General features: G+C 32.7%; 1 protein-coding gene and 1 long non-coding RNA gene across 2 annotated transcripts; both read right to left on the bottom strand.

The window, feature by feature from the left end:
* Positions 1 to 252: 252 nt before the first annotated feature.
* LOC110692587 lies at positions 253 to 715 on the bottom strand. Its single transcript, XR_002505487.1, has 3 exons — positions 573 to 715; positions 384 to 470; positions 253 to 286 (listed from the first exon to the last, which is right to left on the bottom strand). It is a non-coding gene; the product is annotated as an uncharacterized LOC110692587 (long non-coding RNA).
* Positions 716 to 799: 84 nt separating this feature from the next.
* LOC110692570 (uncharacterized protein DDB_G0283697-like) lies at positions 800 to 2,152 on the bottom strand. The gene is made up of 6 exons (XM_021869606.1): positions 2,078 to 2,152; positions 1,855 to 1,987; positions 1,633 to 1,706; positions 1,452 to 1,550; positions 1,060 to 1,311; positions 800 to 976 (listed from the first exon to the last, which is right to left on the bottom strand). The coding sequence occupies exons 1-6, from the start codon at positions 2,150 to 2,152 to the stop codon at positions 800 to 802; spliced, it is 810 nt and encodes a 269-aa protein (XP_021725298.1).
* Between the last annotated feature and the right edge of the window lie 19,330 nt (positions 2,153 to 21,482).

Genomic DNA, 21,482 nt, shown 5'->3' with positions numbered 1-21,482 from the left:
AAATATGGGAATAATCACCTATGTCCCATATGTAACACAAATCCACAAGTTCTGATTCAGTTAGCATACACAACCAATCTATAGAATTTGGGTATGGAAAGATCAATGAATAACACAGTTTTTCTGTTCTAATGTTAACATAGAGTTAGAAGTGAAGACACACCTTCCGATTATCCTTGAATTTTCTCCCTCCAGTCAAGAAATAGTTGTCGATCATTTCCGATTCATCGATCAAGAGTTGTTCAACAACAAGCTTAGGTTTTGCATCCTCTTCCAGTAGGTTGCACTGGAAACATAAGCTAATGATATAAAAGTTAAATAAGCCAACTATAAAACAGTAGCTTAATATTTGAATTTGGTAATATACAGCACAAATTGCGTACCAAAAATGATGGCCTAAAGACGTAGAATCCAAAATCTGCAGTACCGGAGTCTTCGTTGTTTGTGTAAACTGCAAATGCGTCCATAACCTATTTTTTGTATAACACAATATTAATTATGTCTTTTACTTTAAATGTTCCCCACACATACTGTTTGAAAGAGAGGTAATCATTTAATAATTTAATCATTACCTCTATTGGAATGGGAGACTTCTTCTTACATGCTTTGTGTACCAATTGACGGTTGACTGTTACATCATACCACTTGAACAAAATCTGATCCTTAAACCTGTTTGATTAAAACACTTATCATAATCTACTCCAACACATGAAGGTACACATATAAGCATTATGGCAAAAGTTGTTACTGACCCAGTATAGTTTGACTTTCTGTCACAGATCGCCGTGATGCTGCGTCGCTAATGATCAAAAATCTGGGGCAAGCCCTCATTGTCATCAAGGTCGTTGAGGTAATCGCTTTTGCAGTCCACATCTGGTTCTGCATTCTTTTCATTTCGGTCATCATCACCCCCGCCTTCCCCACCATCATCTTCCACCGTTTTATCTTCCTCACCATCATTTCCCCCGTTACCATTCTTTTCGTTATCAGGCCCACCCACATCTCCTCTCCCAGATTTGGGGTTTGTGGCCTCTATATTAGGCTCATCATCATCTTCACCATTATTTCCTGGTTCTCCTTCACTCCCATCATCACTGCAGTTTCTTCATCATCCTCATCGTCCTCCGTATTCCTATCCTTCTCCTCATCATCGTCATCAGCTTCGTCATCCTCACTACTGCTCTTAGTGCTTAAATCATCCTCACTTGATTCTTTCTTACCTTTTGTCCTTTTCTTTTTTGAGATAACATCCTTTGTTTTTGTTCTGCCACCTTTCCCAGTGGTGCTTGTTTCCCTTGTTTTCATTTGTACCTGTGAAACAAAAATCATGCCTTTATGAATAATAAGCTACTATAATATGTAAAATGATCCTAATAATTATATACTTATAGGCAAGAAATGATAAACTTTTTCAAACACAATGTCATAAACTTTATATGCAAGTAATTTACATTTTTATCCCCTTCAACCGGTGTTTGCCTTTGTATCAACCTGCTTCTTGCTCTTTTAACCCGTGCAGGGGTTAAAGAAGGTGGAACTACACGAAGTTCCTGAAAGATATTTACAACCAATAGGACTCAGTTAGCAATAATTAGCAAACAAATCAACCAAAGTTAAGACCACAACTTTTACCTGATTCTTTGTCTTTTTTCTGTTACTCCTCTGAGTTCGTTCTGCATTGGCCTCTTCCTCATGTCCTTGCTTGTCTTTAAGAAAAGTTCGACTAATCAGTAATCTGGTAAGTAACAGTCTATGAACTTAGTCACACTCGGTTTCAAACTACCTCTTCTTATCTGGATGAACTATAGTGTTGAATGTCTTTGTATTCTTTCAAGTCCCTGACCTGTGCTCTACATTTCCGTCTCTTTCTTTTCCTTTCCACGACGGTAACTTTAGGATTCACAGGAGGCGGACTCGTCATCCACACAAGAAGGTCCTTCCGCAGACCAATAGGGTATTCTTTCCCATACACAACATCCCTAACAACCTAAACAAAATTCAACAGATCAAAAGCATGTCCCTAACCTCATGTAGGAGACGTTCAACTTGTATTTGTATATAAAAAAACAATAATTACCTCTGCTGCACCATATGACCCATCAGCAGCAGTGTCTGCACGAATCACGCGTTCAATATCAGCTTGCTGCCACATTCCAAGCCTTGGTCTATCGGTATGCCACTGATGCCCTTTATCGCCTAATTTCAATCTGTCAAGGTATGCAATCTGTACAGGACAATATTATTATGTGACAATCAAATATGACTAGGCTAGTAAAGTAAAAGATGACTTACCATTAGCACGATGGGGGATCCCTTGACGCCACCCTTCTCTGCATCCAGTTATCTGTGCTGCTTGATCATCCAGTCAAGCACAAACTTTGAAAAATTCCAATTCCGTGCATCTTCCAGGTACCGCGACTTCAAAATCCAGCATAAAAGTGGACTAATCCAATTGTTCAGAGTCGTACATATTAGGTTGCCAAATTCATACAAAACATAGGACTGCAAGAACCTCTCCTTGTTGTTTAGATTCTCTGTCATATCAGCATGAACAATGCCATAACCTATACCCCCTCTGTTGGAATAGGAAGTCTTCAGCTTCTTGTACTCTTTGTCCTCTGCATTTTGTACACACCATAAGGACAAATCTGTTCAAATTTCACATTATACGATCTATACAATGGGAGGTTATATAAAGTGTATTCATTATCATAATTTGTTTCCAAAGCTATAAAATCTTATCCTATTACCTGTAACACTTACTTCAATAGTGAATGTATAATCATTGAACGGCAGCCCATATATCCACCCCACCACTTCATCAGTGATCTTGATCTCATAATCATCCCTAATGCGTAGTAACTGGGTTTCAGGATCCCACCGACCCATTAACCACGATAGAAAAAACCGGTCAAGTTCATTAAACTTCACATCCAAAAATGTGGAAAATCCAGCCTCCCTAATCCACTCCTTTTGAGTAGTGCCTTTAGGTACCTCGTCGACAAATCTGTCTGGATAAATCCTTATAACAGGATACTGCATCATATAATATATTGTCATTTTAACGAGTACATTGTAATCAGGTATAGTAATTTATACCACCAACATTGTCAAATTTATATTTAATAATTTAAGATATAACACGTACAAGCTTTTTTTTTTGTGATCGGGGAGGCATTTCCTTCCACGCTTTTTCTTATTTGTTGGTTCAGTTTCTTCTTCTTCACCTTCCGTAATGACAATTGGAACGACATTTTCAACTGCTTTTTCTTTTCCGGGACGCTGCTTTCTTTTTCTTCTGCTGCTTTCTTCTGCTGGGGGTTCCTAGTAAGTGACAAAGCAACTCATTCATTTATATTAAATCTTATAAGATGTACATTTTGATAATTGGATCTATTATCAAATAATCAAAGAGAAATTAGGTAACAACTTACCTCTTCCTGTATGTTCTTATCCCCGAACTCATTTCCACCAAGCTCTGGGTTCTCATCCCCAACTCCCTATCCACTTTGAACATGAGGCTTATCCCCACCTTGTGCTCCAGCTTCCTGTCCTACATCCCCTAATAGTGAAGCCTATTTACATAAAACAGAATTTTCAGATTCATTCCCAATCTTATACAATACAATGTTAATTGCTTGAATCATTTTTGTACTAAGAGAGTCAGGGTTAACTTACTGCAGCTGCCCTAGATTCCTTTCCCAAAACTGCATCTTCACCCTCATCGGTGGCATAAGTCTCACCCTCTCCACCATTCCCTTCTGCTGGAGGCTTTTTTTTACACATAATAACAAAATATCCCAAATTTTACACAACATAATAATTTAAATATGCATCATTTTTGTATGAATAGAGTAATGGTGAACTTACTGAAGATGCATTTGATTCCTTCGATGATCTCTCTGATCCAGTCGGTAATTGGTTGAGTACCAAACCCGTTGTTGCCTTGTCATGGGTCTCAGTACTATGATCCATGATAGTACCGTTCTGTGACCCTGCCTCCCCTGAAACATTTGTCTGCACAAAATGTGACAAAATATAAATATACACTTCACTAGGTCTTCAGAATGGGCGATAACACTTATTGTTGCTACAGTGTTACATAAAATGTATCATTTTTGGTTTCTTAGTGTCTATTAACAATTACCATTGCTTCTTATCCAAAAGGAACTAATCAATCTTGCAAAACATTGCAGTCAATTGTAAATATAAATACGAAGTACTTTGGTGGAACACAGGACTTACTTCACTTTCAGGATTAGGGTTAGTGCTATGTGCATCTTCTGTAACTTTGTTGTGTTCGGGACCAGGAACATTTGGTGCTTCAATCTGATGTTGTCAAGTAGAAAATTTACTCAAATTATTCTAACTAAAATATCGCTTCTAAGAACATTAAGATATCAAGCAAATTATAAATTGTTACCTCAGACTCAGACGCAATTACTGATGTCGTAGTAGTGACATCTACCCAATTATTCAATGCAGGATCGTTGTTTAGAACGTCCTTTGGATTGCTTCAGACCCACATGAAAGTAACATGGAAACATCTGTTATTTAATCTACTGAAAGGCTAGTTTTTTTTTTATAAATTTTCATTATTAATTAACACAAAATACCAATTTAATTAGCTAACCGTGAAGCATTCACAGTGGACGATCCTGTTGGGGTTTTAAAGCATTCTATGTAATTAATAATTCTAATTTTTTCCCCCACGAAAAACAGCAGTCGGAACAACATGCAATAGCAATGCCAATTAAACAAATTGAGTTATGTAAATCGCTAATCAATAAACCAGTGTACAATTAACTACACTCTTATAAAACCCTATTAATTTGCAAATTGAATCATAATTTGAGTTCAACACTAAGCTTTCAATTCTCAGAATCAAAGTTCTACTACAATCGGGGAATAATTTAAATGCATGAAATTATGTCTACAAAATGATTAAGACACTTACGATTCTCCAGACGCATCCATGGTGTGTTGAGTCATTGATGAAGTCAGTTACTTTGAAGTTTTAGAATTATACTAATAGTTTGAAGTGATTACAGAGGATAACTGAGGAGCAAATGTGAAGAAACGTTTGAATTCTAAGTGAAAATGGAGAAAATGAAACGAAGGCGGGCAGAATATCTATCTTCTTGAATTATGTATCTAACCGCTTTACATGGTAATTAATATGCAATTTTTTTTAAAGACAATTAATTAATATTAAATCATTAAAAATAATCCATCATTTATTCTCATAAGACATTATTATACATAATTTAATTTAATTAGGAAACTGTATTTACTTTATATTTTAATTGGTTAGTTTTTTTATTGAGTAACGTGTTGTATTAATTAATGTTTCTTTTTCTATGAAAGAAAACTATTACGAAACTATTATTTAATAAAAAAAATTACGCTTGCTTTTATGAATATTAAAAGTTGTTTTTTTACAATAAAGTGATAACTAAGTAAAAACATAATAACACTTCGATTTAAAAAAAAAATAAAAAAAAATACAATTGACTAAAAATAAATGATTAAATAATTAAATAGTATAGAATTAAGCTAACGACACCAGAAAATCTAGAGAATCTTAAGGTATTAATTGTAAGACGCCTAAAACAACGTGTAAGCATAATTATTTTTAGGGATATTCCCATTGATACACTCCAGGTTTTGACTTTTCTCAATGGTACCACATTTTTTTTTGACTTCCTGCTGATACACCCAAGGTTTTGACTTTATAATTCACGTACCTAAGTCTGTTAATCAGACGTTAATAACTTGATAAATTAACATCTTAAGCTTAGTAAAAGATGAAATGACTAATATACCCCTTTTTTAATCCATTCCCTCCAAATTTTTCCCCTTAAATTGTCTGTTATTTCCCTCCAACTTCTCAAACCCTACTCCCTCCCAAACAAAAGCCACTTTCCCCTCTTCTATTCTCCATTAAAGTTCTCTTCCATTGTTACAAACTTATCTCATCTCCATTAAAGCTCCCTTGCTGCAAACTTATCTTCTCTTCTGACATTGCTGCAAACTTATCATTGACTGTGTATGTTTAATATTGAGATCAACTAAAATAGACAAAGTAACTAAAATGTGGGACAAATTGAAATAGACAAAATGACATCAGTTGCCAACATTCATTAATATATATAGGTTATTTGGGAACACTGCAAAAATCCAACTTTCAATAGTAAAGTTGTCTACTAAATTACCAAATAACAACAGCAAAAATCATCCCAAATGACAAAAAAACAGAGTTAACTACAAGTTTTGACTTTATATAAAATTATCAAAATGCATATGCCACTATACTGCAGAACAAAAGACTTAGGAGCTTGGAGAATTTGATTTTCATTGAGACATAGGCACTGGTTGGCTAGGCAACTGTGAAGTTGTCAGTACTATTGCTTCCTCAGCTGAGGGTCTGCCCTTTTGTCCCTTTGCTTGTTTAGCTGAAGCTGCAGACTGAGATCCAACTTCTTCAGATTTCTTTGCTGCCTTAGCTGCCTTTGCTGCATTACTTTGGTCTCTGACCCTAGGATTTTTTATGACAACAGGCTCATTTGACTTCAGTTCTTTCCCAGTTAACCCTCCCTTACAAGTTGTCTTATTATGGCCAAAGCAACCACATTTGCTACATTTGACTGTTTTGGACCTTTTTCCAGGTTGCTCTTCACCTTCCTCCCTCTTTCTATTCCTACTTGGTCTTCCAATTCCCCTCTTCATCTTAGGAGGCATGATGATTGTACCTGACTCATCTGCAGGCCATTGCTGTGTGTCAGGAATTGGGTTAATGCAAACACTATAAGCTTACTTAGGGATAGACTCATATCATAGCAAAACAATCAAAAAATTGAAACACAAAGAGGAAAGTACTTGCCTTTTGCCTATCAGAAATAATGGTCCAATGCTCCCTTAATGAGTCTTTCACAATGTTTGGGAAGGTGCATCAATTGGTTGTGCAGATTTGGATTTGTTCCTTAACCTGTTGATCATTCTATTCAAGGCACTTGGTTTCTTGGCAAACCCAACCCAAATATGATACATCTCACAGTCACCTAGGGTATGAATCATCTTTAAAAATCAGCATCATTTAGTAAAGGGTGATTCTTTTCATTGTGACCATAACCAAAGGTAGGGTTGATTAAGGGATACTCAGTGTCTAATGCAGTAGTGTCCTCAAAATCCATAATCAAGTCCATCAAATTACATCTATCTAAGTCAACATCAATATCAACATGTTTATCCCAGTAATGAAACCTTATCACAACATCACCCATTCTACAAAATAAGGTAAACAATGCACACACTTACAACATGCAAATCAATTCCAATTCAATTATCCAACAATCAATCAAACATGATCATGGCATTTCATTCAATATAATTCCATATTCTAAACCAATAATTGAACAAACATAAGCCCCCACCTAATATACATGAAAGAACCCTAAAATCGCACAAATATACATCATTAAAATCATGAATTAAACCTAAAATCGCATATAAAAACAGAACATCAAACAAATGCACCAAATCATGCATAAATGAACAGTAGTAGTGCTAAAGTACCTGAATTATGCAAGATTTCCCTCTAATGGCTTTGTAGACCAACGAAATTAGCAAATTTTCCCTTGCAAACCCTTCGTGAATTCAACAGAGAGCAGAGGAGAGAGAGATGAAATTTGAAAGTGAGTTTGGTTTATGTCAAATCGACATAAATGGAAGGGGAAGGTTTTTTATCGTTGGAGGGAAGGGTTTAAAAGGGGGTAAATTAGTCTTTTTTTTTGTACGAAATTATATTTTAACCTAGATTTACTAACTTATTAACGTCTGATTAACAGACTTAATCACGTGAGTTAGTAAGTCATAAACTTGGGTGTATCATTAGGAAGTCAAAAAAAAATGTGGTACCGTTGGGAAAAGTCAAAACCTGAAGTGTATCAATGGGAATTTCCCTTATTTTTATATATAAAAAAAAAAGGAAAACCACAAAATATTTTGCATGAAAAACTCTGACTTGTCAAATCAAAAGTATAGGCACTAGGTGTATAGGGTTGTCGGTTTGTGATAGTTGAGGTCCAATTGTTGCATTTTTTTAAATCTTTTAATTTTTAACTTAAGCATAGAAGTTCCTGATTACTATTTACATGTTATGATACATTCATTTTATTACGTATTTGTAATAATTATTTGACACCATTTTTTTAAGACTCGTAAATTTTTAATTTACGTTAATGATAGAAGTAAATTAACATTTGTATTAGTAACAATAAAATTGATACAAAATTATTTGTTAAAAACTTTGAAGCTATAACGTTTATGGACGGAGGTGTATATGAACCGACCAGACAAATAAACAACTCTAGTTCAATATCGGTTTAAGTTTGTTCATGTTCGTTAATGTAATAAGCCACTCTTTTTATTCACAATTTCAATTTTTTAAATAAAAATTACCTTCTTTTTATTCAATTAAAAAAATTGCCATCCTTCCCCTCACAAAATAAAATAAAAATAAAAAAAAATTGCCATCCTTGTATTAAGGAAAACTACCATCCTAATATTATTTTTTTTTAAAAAAAAATAGTAACCCACTAATTGTATTTTTTTAATATAAAATACGATTAACTTGTTAAATAATACAAGAATCCGGTAGCTTGAGATAATACTTATATTGTACAGGCACACATCATGTGCGTCTCTTAGCTTCTACACCTAATCGTTCAGATTATTTCATGAACAACTGGTATATCTATGTTCATGACACATATATACACTAAGCTTGTTCATGAAACGCTCAGTTAATAATCGAGTTGTTCATAAACGACTCGCAAACATATATTAAATTAAAATAGGTGACCTTGATCAGATGCTTAGGCTTGCTTCAAAGCCCGGGATCGTGTTCAGACTCACCTAATAAGTTGACTAAACTTGAACATGGACAAGGTAGTACTAATCTAATTATTTGGTAGTACTCATATAGGCTCGGCTTAACTCCAACCCTAATTGTGTAAGGTTGTAAAGGTAGTAATCATCTAAGCTCGGCTTATCTCCAACCCTAATTGTTTAAGGTTAAGGGTGCAGTGTTTAGGGCTTGGTTTTGGGTTTATGGTAGACTTATCATTTCATCTACATATGCTACTGTAATCTTAAGATCCCGGTTGACACAAATAACACATGGAACTGACTTGCCTAATTATTTATAATTTTATTAGGGTATATATTCTACCAAAACGGGTAACATGACCGTAATCGCATTCAATTACACTGTCGTGGTATAACACATCATCATTGTATACCCGTCAACCATGTATTGTTATAATTATTGACAAATCTTGAATGAAGATACACGCATACGGTGTTGAGACTCTATACGCCTAATTTTGTAATAAATCGCATTTTGTAAGCATCTGAATTCCTGAGACGGTTAAAACCATGACACGCTTATGTGGTATTGAAAATGTATAATCGCAAACTACAAATTAATCGTAGAATCGACACGGCTTAATTTAATACACGCTCATATGGCATTGAGATTGTATACTCGCAATTTGTAATCTTTCGTTCAATCAACAAGGCTTAAATCATGTCACGCTCATATGGTAGGAAGATTGTATACTAACGTTGTCTAATTAAAGGTATTATTTACACGGCTTAAAACCTAATACACTCAAACGGTATTGAGATTTTATAATCTTCGGATTCAATCATAATAGACTCAACTCATCACATTGTAATGAGATAAATGAATTTCAATTTTGTTATCAATCTCGTCCATCCATGATTGACTACCCAATTCACAACTCATTTATATTAAAAAAGTTTATAATTCCACTTTTTTTTCAACCCATAATTTTAATGTTACATACAAATTGTCATAATATTTTCAAGACATAAACTTAGGTTTTTTTTTAAAAAAAAAGGACAATTATTTTTAAAAATTCTTACATAATTTACAAAAAGTTAATCAGTCGAAAAAAAAAAATTAACCCACTACTCCTACTTTAGAAGTTATTTCATCACAAACTTAAAAAACTACCCACTCATTTCACCCATACGTCTTGACAAAGGAAGTTATAAACCGTCAATTTCTATTTAAGAATTCCATTTACCAAAAAAATAAAAACAAAAATAAACTCACAAACTCTAATCCGCTCCCGCAAAAACTCAAACATTTACTTCCTTCAACATGGTTAAAATCACATAACTTTCAGATGTAGATGATGTCTCCATCGCTGAGGGTATAAGTTTATGTTACTGTTAATGTCTTCCCTTAATTTTGTTCATCATGTGTAGATATGGTGGTGCCATATATTCTTAACTTATTTTTGGTGTCCTTAAAATGAATTAAGGCACCAAATAAACAACCAAAGAACATCGGCGACGGAAATGGAATCGAAGAGGTTTTGTGAAATTCTTTGTAATTTGGATATATTTTATTAACTAGAGTATTATTATGAACAAATATTTTTTACAAAATTCCAATTTTCTATTATTTATTTTTTGGGTAATTAAGTTGATGTGATTGTTTATTGTTCATCATTTCACCCATCCTTGTTGTGGTAGGATGTTGATCGTAAAGGGAAACGTCCCTTAGAGTGCGATGAAGACGATGGATCATCGTCAAATTTATCTAAGCGCCAAAAGGTGATCTGATTCTTTGTCTTAATATTACATAGTGCGAAAATAGAAACAACCTGTGACAAATAATTTTAATATACTTATATGAATGAAATTTACTGATTATGTTTTTTTTTAAACTTAACTTGTATTTATTTAATGGAATTGGGTGAATTTAAAAAAAATAAAAGGTTAAATGATTATTTTAATCAGTATTCACTCTACTAACACAGATATATTATTTTATCAATTTATCCCCTAAATCTATTAAATTATTTTATTCATTTTTTAAAATTTTAATAAACTTTTAGATTGACGACATCAATGAGAACTAGACCGGCACCCAAGCTCTTCTCGATTGGAGGAAATCGGTATAAATATTGATTTCTTTATCTTTTCCCAATATTGACTTTACTTAATGACTTAAAGTTGTACTTCTATTAAAAACTTTAAAATAGGTCTGGATACTAGAAATTATTTGTTACATTTAAATGTTGTAATTTTCTTCATATCCCCGTAATTAAGTTAAATGTGTGTACTGTGTCTTTCCATCAGAGAGCATTTATTAATTCCCAATTTCCAGACTTGGTACAGGATGGAATTCGAAACCGCAGAATTTAAAAAGGAATTTATGGAAAGTTCATACCCTCATTCTGAAACTACACAATGCTCTTGTGTGAAGTGGGTTTTGGAGCTCGCTATTGACCCTAAGTGGATGAGACAGTTGCCTAGAGGTTTATACTTTCAATTGTGCAATTCTCATGTTATTGAACCTCTTGATCCGGCAGACGTTTGCTTATGGAAGAATCAAGACTTAATAGAAAAAATTGGGGGATTTATGTCTGAGAGAACCCTATCCAAAGTCATGTTGACTTGTAGGGAATGGGGTAGACTTATTCCATTCTTTGTGCACGACACCCCCTACAGGGGTAACTAGGAATGGCAGCACATGCATGAACCTAAGTTTAGGTATGAACGAGGACCTCAACGTGGGATTAGGCGTCCATACATCAATATCTACAAAGAGTACTTCGGACAAATCGGTTTTTACTATAGTTCTAGATGATGTTCATGCACTACTACAACTTATTTGTGTGCAAAATACAGTATTAGTCAATTAGTTTGTTTGTAGTGTTTTATCTATTTACCTTAGCGTTATTATGTGTATTGATTATGTATTCATTATTTTGTGTTACATGTAATATAAATTTATATGAATTATTAAATTAGAAGTGTTTAAAATTTGTCAAAATTTGTTCAAGGGCTAGCAAACCTCATGCATCATATGATATCAAATATTTGAAAAACCTAAAATTGTTCAGTTACCAATGAGGATAAATTTAAAAAATAGTTTAAAATTTACTTTTAGGAAGGGACTTGCATATATATTTATAACCCTGTTACTATAACACCCTAGAGTTTCCTACTTTTGAAACATATTTACGTATTCTTACAAACAAATGGAGAGTATAGAGTTGGCCAAATAAGATTCTAATTCATCTAAAAATTTTGGGGCTTGGGAGACGATTTTTGAGGCTCATATTTTTCCGCATATGAACAACATATCTGATTTAATGAGAATTCAGATGATCAGCAAATATTGGCAACAACAAGCTGGCTTGCGAATCAAAGAAGATCATAATGTAAATTGGAGTGAATTGGAGAATATTTATTGTAAGTGCGACAATTCATGCACTGTAGTCCACAACAACGTTGAGGACTTAATGGATTGTAAAGATTGTGCTTGGTTTGGAATATGGAGGAAGAACATGTTCAAGAAGGCAAAGTATTGTTACACTAAACACCATGGTGTGTTGTTTCTTCAGGATGAGGATAATGCTAGGCCATGGATGAAGATGCTAAACACTAAGCATAACAAGAACACGACTGTAGCCCTCTAACTAAAGTAGATGATAATTAAATGTATATTATGTTATGTTATAATTATAGAAAGCTTTATTGAGCTTGTTATGGAAAATTTTAATTTTATGCATAAGAATTGATAATTTGAAGCTTGTTTAACTATGTTCATTTTTTGATTGATTAAACTTGTAGCTCTGTTTCGTGTATCAATCACAAAATTTTACCTTATGTACAATTAAGTCTACAGGCTTAACTAATCACGAAAATGTAATGCAATCAAGTTTAAAATACAAAATAATGTAAAAAAAAAATTAAAAAGATTAATATTTCTTACAAGCAAATGAAAACAATTGGTCAACCAATGTCAGCCTACACTCCCATCAAAAGTCGCACATAATGATGACCTTTATCACAAGATGAAAAAATCTTATTACCCACTCTATTATGCGAAGTAATTCATATTCATTTGGGAGCAATTTTTCTAATACAAGATCTCAAATCGTTAAGGGTACCATAATTTTAAATTATATATCATCATGTAATGTTTATCAAAATAAGTTTGTGATAAAAGTCACTATTAAATAATTGGACCGTAAACTATCTTATAAAGGTCAATATTAATCCTCATGAATGTTTTTTTTAGAAAAATTAAAAAAAGAATATATCAGTTAAATCACACCACGTAATTTTTTAAAGGTCAATATTAATCATATTTTCTAAACAACATGCGATGCACAAAATAACCATTTTATTTGTACATAAAATTTTATCTAAAAAGTTGTATTATAAACCTTTATTATAATTAATTATTTAACTTTGGTCACATAAGTATATCACTTTTTTTATTTGGCATTACACTTTAACCTAAATTTGGTAATTCAAATATATCTTAAAATTTAAATTATTTAAATGTAAAGTAGATGATAACCATTGGGGAACCAATGTATGGATATTGTTACCTCGATTATAACATAAATTACTAAGCTTTGTTGAATAGTCAGACGTTCTTTCTTACTATTTATTCTATTTTTATTTTTTGCTTTTTTTTTGTGTTTGAGGAAATACTTTCTTTCCACTTTATTATGAACTATTTTATTTATAGCTCAATATCAAAATGCATTTGTAATATATATTGTCTCAATAATTAAAATTACATATCAGACTAAAATTCAATACCAAATACAATGAACGTTTAGTAGTTATGTTGTGACTATAGGGTAGAGGTTGAATTGATTATAACATCCACATGAACTGGTATGAAAAAGTATTTGCGAAAAATAGATTCTGTAAAACAGTTTATGATTCTGTAATAATTTCCCTAAACCCTTAACCCTAATCCCTAATCCCTAAACCCTAATCCCTAAACCATAAACCCTAAACCCTAGATCTATAAAAACTAGATGGACCTAGTAATAGGTGTTAGGGGTGTCCATTCAGTTTTGGATAGCGATATTGTCTAAACCCCATCCATTCCGATAAATGATTCGGTTTTCAATTTCCAATCAGAATCGATCAAAATTTCTCTCTCCAATCAAAACCGATGGTATCCTAATTAAAATTTTGTTAGTAGGATCCAAAGTTAGCTAGAGTTTAAAGAACAAAGAAATACATATTTATTACAAAGTCTCCCAGATGTAAGTTATGTAGTATTGAGTATTTGATTTAAAGTTTGGATTCGACCCGAATAAATAATTCAGTTTGGATTGGTTTGGATTTCGTATTTAATCAAAATAATAAACACCCGTAATAGGTATTCTAGTCACAAAAATACTTATTATTACACAGTAGACACATAAACCGTTGTAACGTGAAATAGTTGAGTTTTGTTTTTTGCTACGCAAATCCAAAAAATCAATTTATATAAAATTTATGACCAATAATGATTCATATAAAATAGTCGATCACGTGTGGATAGAACGTCGTTCAAAATAATTGATTTAAATAATGGATGCACGTCGGAAATAGGTAGACATGTCATGACTTTAAACGTTCACAATTACAGTGGAGCCTAATTAAATCAAGTTAAGTTCAATGCTAACTTTAAAATTATGATTGAGATATGATCGAATTAATAGTTGTAGAAATCAAGTCGATCCTATTTAGTTCCGAGGGTGTCCATTCGGTATAACTGTTTAAGTTCGAAACCTAGCCGATGATTCAACTGTTTAGGGCTTCTCATTACGATTCCACATAAATAAACGTCGATAATCCGAAAATCCAAACTGACCCTGTTGAAATTTGGGAACTTCTCCGAATAGAGAACTTGGTTTGGATTGAATAGGATTTCTGTTCATTTCCAAATGACGGGAACCCTTACCGCTTTTATCTAAACAACTCATTTCAGCTTAGCTAGACCTGGCAATCCTGACCCAGACCTGATAACCTGACCCATGACCCGAAATCGACCTGAAACCATTGACCCGAAATTGACCCAAAACCCGAATTAACCCGACCCGAGTTAAGAGTAATTTGGGACGAAGGAAGTACAAGAATAACTCAAAGAAATTATTACAACAATGACAATGATAATAAGAGTAAGTATTTAAACTAAGATCAATAAGAGAGTGAGGTATAACTCAATTAGTTCTTCTTAGTTTCAGAAGATCCTGAAAGTGATTCTTAGCCTAAAGTTCTAAACACGCAAAAAAAAAAAAGTTAATTAAAGTCAAACAATTACTATAATCCATGAAAAAAATATCCTTAATAAATATAGTGAGTTTTTCGTCAACAAATTAATAAATATATATACAGAGTTAAATTTAACCCAATAAATCACCCGAATATGACTCGACTAGAAATTAACCCGACCCGAAGTTCATTTACACTCAATTCATTCTACGTGAATACGCCGTAGCATATGTCCTCCCAATTTTAATTTTGACATATCAAATTTTTAAGTACATCTATACACTTTAAACTACAGTTCAAGATACGATAACACACACATTGTAAATTAATTAAGTAAATACGCCTTCTAAATTTTAAAATAAATCGTAACGCTTTTGCATAACCTTACTATTTTTTCCAAATAAATAAAAGTTGACTGTATAAGGGGTCCATATACAATTTTTTTTTGCAAATACCCACTTATACCTTTTTATTAATTAATAATTCAAAATTGAAAGGGGACAAAATACCACTGTTCTACACCGTTGGATTGTCCAATCACAACTGTCCACGTGTACTGTCAAATATGTTTCGCTTTCCAAAAAAAAACAAGTAAATGATTCCTAGAAATCATATTTGATACTATATAATCGTTTAAGATACTGACCCAATATTAAGTAAGTTTTGGTACCAAAATTCAAGTGAAAATGACTATCTAATGTAAACTCCCTCGCCAAATTAGAATTTCTATTACTAACTTGTGGCGGGAATTAAAATCTCTATAAATGAAACATTAGTGTACCTCATATCTATATCCAAAGAGCACAAATACTCTAATAAAACACACTACAACTTGTTACTCCAGATTAATTTTTACATTGCATTTCACGATAAAATATAAATGGCTAAGCGGAATAGATGCACAGGTAACTAATCAATTTCTTGTAGTCGAAAATGGTTCTTCAGTTAAATTAACATTGTTGTTCTATTTATATTGATGTTTGCATGCACGTATTGATTTTTTCCAGCATCCACAGAGCTAGAGCAAAGTCAGATTCAAAGAGTGAAAGATCAACACATCTTTCGACTATTCATGCGAAATGTCTTGTACCACATAGGACCTTTGGATACGGGAAAGTTAGTAAGTGTTGGTGAGCATGACCCATATATTGAGCAAATGTTTCAGGAGGAGCGCTTTAACTACATGATTCACAAAGGCGTTGTTGGGGCTATACCAATTAACAACAAAGGGATACGGCTAATCACACTTGCTGATGTTGATGACCGAATTTTGAAGGTTGAACCAATAGATCTTTATGAAGAGATGTCCCCCAAGCGCATCAAGAGAATCGATTTTATTGATCTGTCTACCGAATAGTAATTTGTTGGGTGTTTGTATAATTTCTAAATTAGGATTTTATCCGTTATTGTGCTCCAATTTATGTATCAGAGCGTTGTATCCTGTGCACTCTTTTTAGGATATACAATATGCAACCAATTCGTCTATTATATTGATTCCATAAAAACGAAAATGACCTTACAAATTAGACAATGATTAAAATAAGTAATTAGTAGACTGAAATATCACTAATTAAAATTCCTTATATTTTACATAAAGTCCTTCATAAACATCACATACTAGATTCCATAAAAAAAAACATCACATACAAGATTCATTACAGATATAGCTAGCTAAGACAGTATTTTTAATAATTATACGAGAAGATTTATGAAACACCGAGTACATCACTTTTTGTGTCCAAACCATTGCTTGTACTCCCATGCATCATAAATTCTTCTCTTCCTCATGCCACCATAAGATTGAACAAGGTAGGAAGAAACCTTGTGAAAAGCTTCTAATCTCCATGGTACAGTCCAGTTGCAGTGCTCACAGTTGAACATGTTGTCGAGGTTGACATGGCCGCCGCAAGGAGTATCATATATATTCTTACAACAAAGCCTCTCGAGTTGTGACCAATCCACATCCTCGTTGGCATAAATCCTTTCACTCACTGTGTTGTCCCAATCTGAGTTTAGCGGTAGCAAATTAGTAAGTGAAATATCCCATCAATCTTTGGGAAAATATGCTCAGCAAAGATTGTTTCCCAAGCCCCAAATTTATCATGATCTGGGTAATAGGGTTTCTCTTCCTCTTGAGTTTCCATTTGTTGTTTTTTTTTTTTGAAGAACCTTGAGTATCCATTTTTGATTAAATAATTCTCAAATTTTTTAATAATTAGAGAAGGAAGGGGAAAGGTTTTTAATTTTTTTTTTGTGCATGCAATAAAGAATTAAAAGGTATCATATCTGAAATTGGAAAAATCACCTAAATAAAGGATTTTGATTACATAATATTAACAGTGGTAACGTTGACTAACAGTTCAATTCTAAAGACCCTCTCCCTTAATTTTTTAATTATTTAACCTTGAAAGTAACGATAATTGAGTGGGAAACCTTTTTTTAATTGCATGCATTGGGAATCAGCAATATTTTTTGGAATAAGGTCAATAGGCTAGGTTTATTTACCCCTATATGAAAGACTACTCACCTCAATATTTAACATACGTATAGGGGAAAAAAAGAAGACATACTTTTAACTCAATATCCCACTTTGAATTTCTAGATTAATACTACACTAAGATTTTAAATGTGTTGTTCTTGGATTTAAGTATTTTTAACATCCTTCACAATACCATTTTTTACTTGCAATTTTATTTCACCATACCAACATTTTGTTGACGTACTAATTATATAAAATGTTAACTTCAAAATATTACAAAATACAGAAAAATGTACATATCTAGCCACAATTAGAAAAAGAGTTACTAGTATATTTTGTTGAAAAAAACAAGGGTAACAAGGATTATAATATTTTAATTAGGAGGTAAGATAATCTTTTTTGTAATTTAATTCATTTTCAACTCGGTATTAGAAACATTGAGCTAACCAAATGTGCAGTAGCTGCATTGAACAAAGAGCTCAAGAATACATAACAATGGGTCTCTAGTTATAATATTGTGTAGGTTTTATGTTATAATCCATCATTAGGAATTAAACACAACTAAAACTGTGTATCCCTTGTTATAATTTTATTGAACAGTTCTTGTAATATTGTATATCCTTTTATGAAGTGTACATGGTCATATAAATCGTTTAACATAAATATTGATTTTACATGATGCATTTTTTTTATATAAAAAAGAACACTGAAACATATCACATAAAATCGAGTATGTAGCCCCATATATAAATCTTATATAAGAACCATCAAAAAAATATTTATAATAAGAAGGAAACAACTAAATGACTAATGAAGGAGTATAAAATTTAATAAGTAATGTACATTTGCTTCTGTAAATTAAACAATTAAGGGTAATTATGCATGCTTGAACGTTTAGTGTTTATTTTCATCTTTCTATTATATATATTGTCAATAAATCCTATAATATTTTTTTATAAAAGTAATCATTATTTTTGTCCTACGGTACATAAGGTCTGCTATGTAGAAAATCTTTTGTCAGATTCTTTTTTTTTGTGGCCAGAAATTTGCCCACTCTATCCACATTAATTAACATTTTTTAATTTAATAATCTTATCAACTAAGTGTCCTCTCCATTTCTGCCATTGCAAAACAAAAAAACAAAATAAAAATAAATTAGTACAAAATCACAAATAAACATTTAAAATAAAATTATAAATCACCAACAGATATTCATGACACATGGTCCTTATATTACTGTGATTTGCTTATCCTATTTTTTTAATTGTCTTCCCCTATGATATAATATAGTTTGCGTGTTGGTTTTCATGTAATAATTGCTTTTCTTGTTTTTTTTTTGTTCCTAATTTCAATAATTTTTTTAGAGGTCATATGCAATGGTGTGGTACTATATGTTGTACACATTCACATACAATCTTAACCCCATGACTTACTTATCCCTTTCCTTCCTAAAAATCCCCATTATCTTATCATCATGAACAACAATGATCAAACTGAAACCGAGCCTTACTACCCCGACCATGATTTATTGGCTGATTGGGATCATATCTTTCTAAAAATAAAAGATATATGAGCACTATATTGTACGTTGTTCCTTTTAAGTTTCCCTTTGTGCTTGAAATTTAAGTGTGTTTTGTAAACAAGATCATTTCCGAATTTACAAAATCATAATAAATTTAAGGGAATCACACTATACGTGGGGTTTTGTTCGAGAGATATAATACAACAAACATAACTTCAACTGCTGTGATTATATGATAGCATAAAAAGCACATTAATTTCATTATGATTTGAAAACAAAGTACAGTACATAATCGAACTAATACATGAATGGATAGTAGTGCACTTATAGTGCTAGTAGAGTGCATTTATAGCGCTAGTGGATTGCTACATTAGCATAAATGGTAGTGCACTTATAGTGGTGCACCTATAATGGTAATATTTTGCAACATTACATAATCGAATTCCTACATGAATGGATAATCCGTGGGGTCAATGTCTTCTGGTAACTCATCAGTATACGGGTGATTCCTAAACCTACCCTCCAGGATCAACGCATCCCTCCACTCCCAAGACTCATCGTTTTCTCGAATGTGACCACCGTGAGTGTCCCTTAAAAACTTAACAACATTTCGGAAAGTGCACTTGCGACATTCAGTTCTCCACAAACAATGGCGGCAACTCTCGAATTCCAAAAAAATCTTATGCTTAACCATACACCCGAGATGAGGCCTACTGATGACCGTCTCAAGCTGACTCCAATCAATATCTTCTTTCTTGTTAATCCTTAGCCCTATAACACGTAACATCCTCTTGTTTACAGACTGAAATTTTAAAAGGTATCCAATTTCTGGTATCTTTGGCAAGATGTGATCCTCAAATATTTCGTCCCATTTTCTAAAGTCATATAACTCTACTTGTGGAGCTAAAACCCTTTTATGTGAATGCTCCATTGAAAATTTTTGAACTTAGTTTGTTATACTTAAAATATTGTAGTCATATTAGGTATCACAGGAATATATGTAGAGGAAAAATTAGGAGGGAAATGTGAAAGCTCTTACTGTTTTTTCCCTCCAAAAGTACTTAAGAAGGGAAAAAAACCATTGGGGAACCATTTACCTCGATATGTACAAAAAATAAAGACTATAAAAGGGAATAAGATATCCCAATTCCTTTTATTCACGTAGCTTTTACAATTACTTATAAGCTACAATCCATGGGAGAATATTATCCAAACCACGACCATTTCGGTCAATGGGAGGTGATTTTTAGGGGGCATATATATCCGAAAATCAACGAGATTGAATATCTCTTGAAATTTCACTCGTTAAACAAAGAATGGAAGGAAAATACTGGAACATCAACTGATCAACGAGAACAAAAACATCAACTGGAGCCAGTTTTAAAAATATTGTTGTAAGCCAGTTACAAAAGACTCATGTCAACACAACACATTTGAGGAAATGAGCGGGTGTGTAACCTGTCAACATCAAGTAAGTTGGAGAAGACGTTGCTATGAACGTGGGAAACGCTATTTAAGACAAACTCATGGAGGCATAGGCGCAGGGCTTGGATATTGGTTAGGCATCCATTTGTAGTAATTTACATGATTTTAGTTCTTTTAATTGTAGTTGTTTAGAGTCCTTGTAACGTTTTGAAATATAATAACATAGAAATTTACATGATTTTAGTTCAGTATGATTGTTGTTATAACCATTGCTTAAACAAATACATTTTACATATTTAAATATTCAATTTACCGAATTATAATTGATATGTAACAATTTCACCCTGCAATGTCTGGGTAAATAAAACGCAACCCACTCATAATTTATTTTACAGTATCAAAATATCATTTAAAATAGCAAAACAGAATAAATAAATTTAATTCAAATAGAACTAATAGAAGACGATTCAATAGAACAATACCAATAAAATTGTTAAGGATAACATCTTCAAGATCATTAACATAATTTTCTAAAAAAAAAGGATACAAAAGGCCAAAACGGAGAAAACACATACACTGGTAAACCATAAAAGGTCCAAATTTAATAAAACGATAAGAAGATTGCATGACTTCATAAACACAATCCAATGAAACCCTAGACACCCACAATCAAGTCTTCATCCTCCACAGCCTCAATTTGGTTTGGTCCTCGATGTTGTTGCTGCAGCGCCAGAGTTTTCCTGTTGATTTTTAGAAGTTTTCCTTGTAATATCGGTTTTTAATTGTTCTATTAGGATTTGCAATTCAACTTGCCTTTTTTCTGCCTCCTTCATTTGATGGCAAGCCTCAACATAACGCCCTTGAAGATATGACAGATAGTGTTGCAAACCGAGAAACTGCAACTCATAAGGAGATTTTGATGATGAAGCTCCATCTTTGTTA

This window comes from Chenopodium quinoa, unplaced genomic scaffold (genome assembly GCF_001683475.1).
Source record: "Chenopodium quinoa cultivar QQ74 unplaced genomic scaffold, ASM168347v1, whole genome shotgun sequence".
Taxonomy (NCBI): Eukaryota; Viridiplantae; Streptophyta; class Magnoliopsida; order Caryophyllales; family Amaranthaceae; genus Chenopodium; species Chenopodium quinoa.
Note: the sequence above shows the minus strand (reverse complement) of the source record. Positions and strands in the feature narration are given on the sequence as shown.

Bases quoted from the DNA above. Each gene is read 5' to 3' on its own strand.
- LOC110692570 (XM_021869606.1), bottom strand. From the start codon at position 2,152: ATGTGGCAGCAAGCTGATATTGAACGCGTGATTCGTGCAGACACTGCT. The intron at 1,551-1,632 runs GTAAAAGTTGTG...AATATCTTTCAG, and splicing joins GAAAAAAGACAAAGAATCAG to GAACTTCGTGTAGTTCCACC. The intron at 1,312-1,451 runs GTAAATTACTTG...TTTGTTTCACAG, and splicing joins CGGTTGAAGGGGATAAAAAT to GTACAAATGAAAACAAGGGA.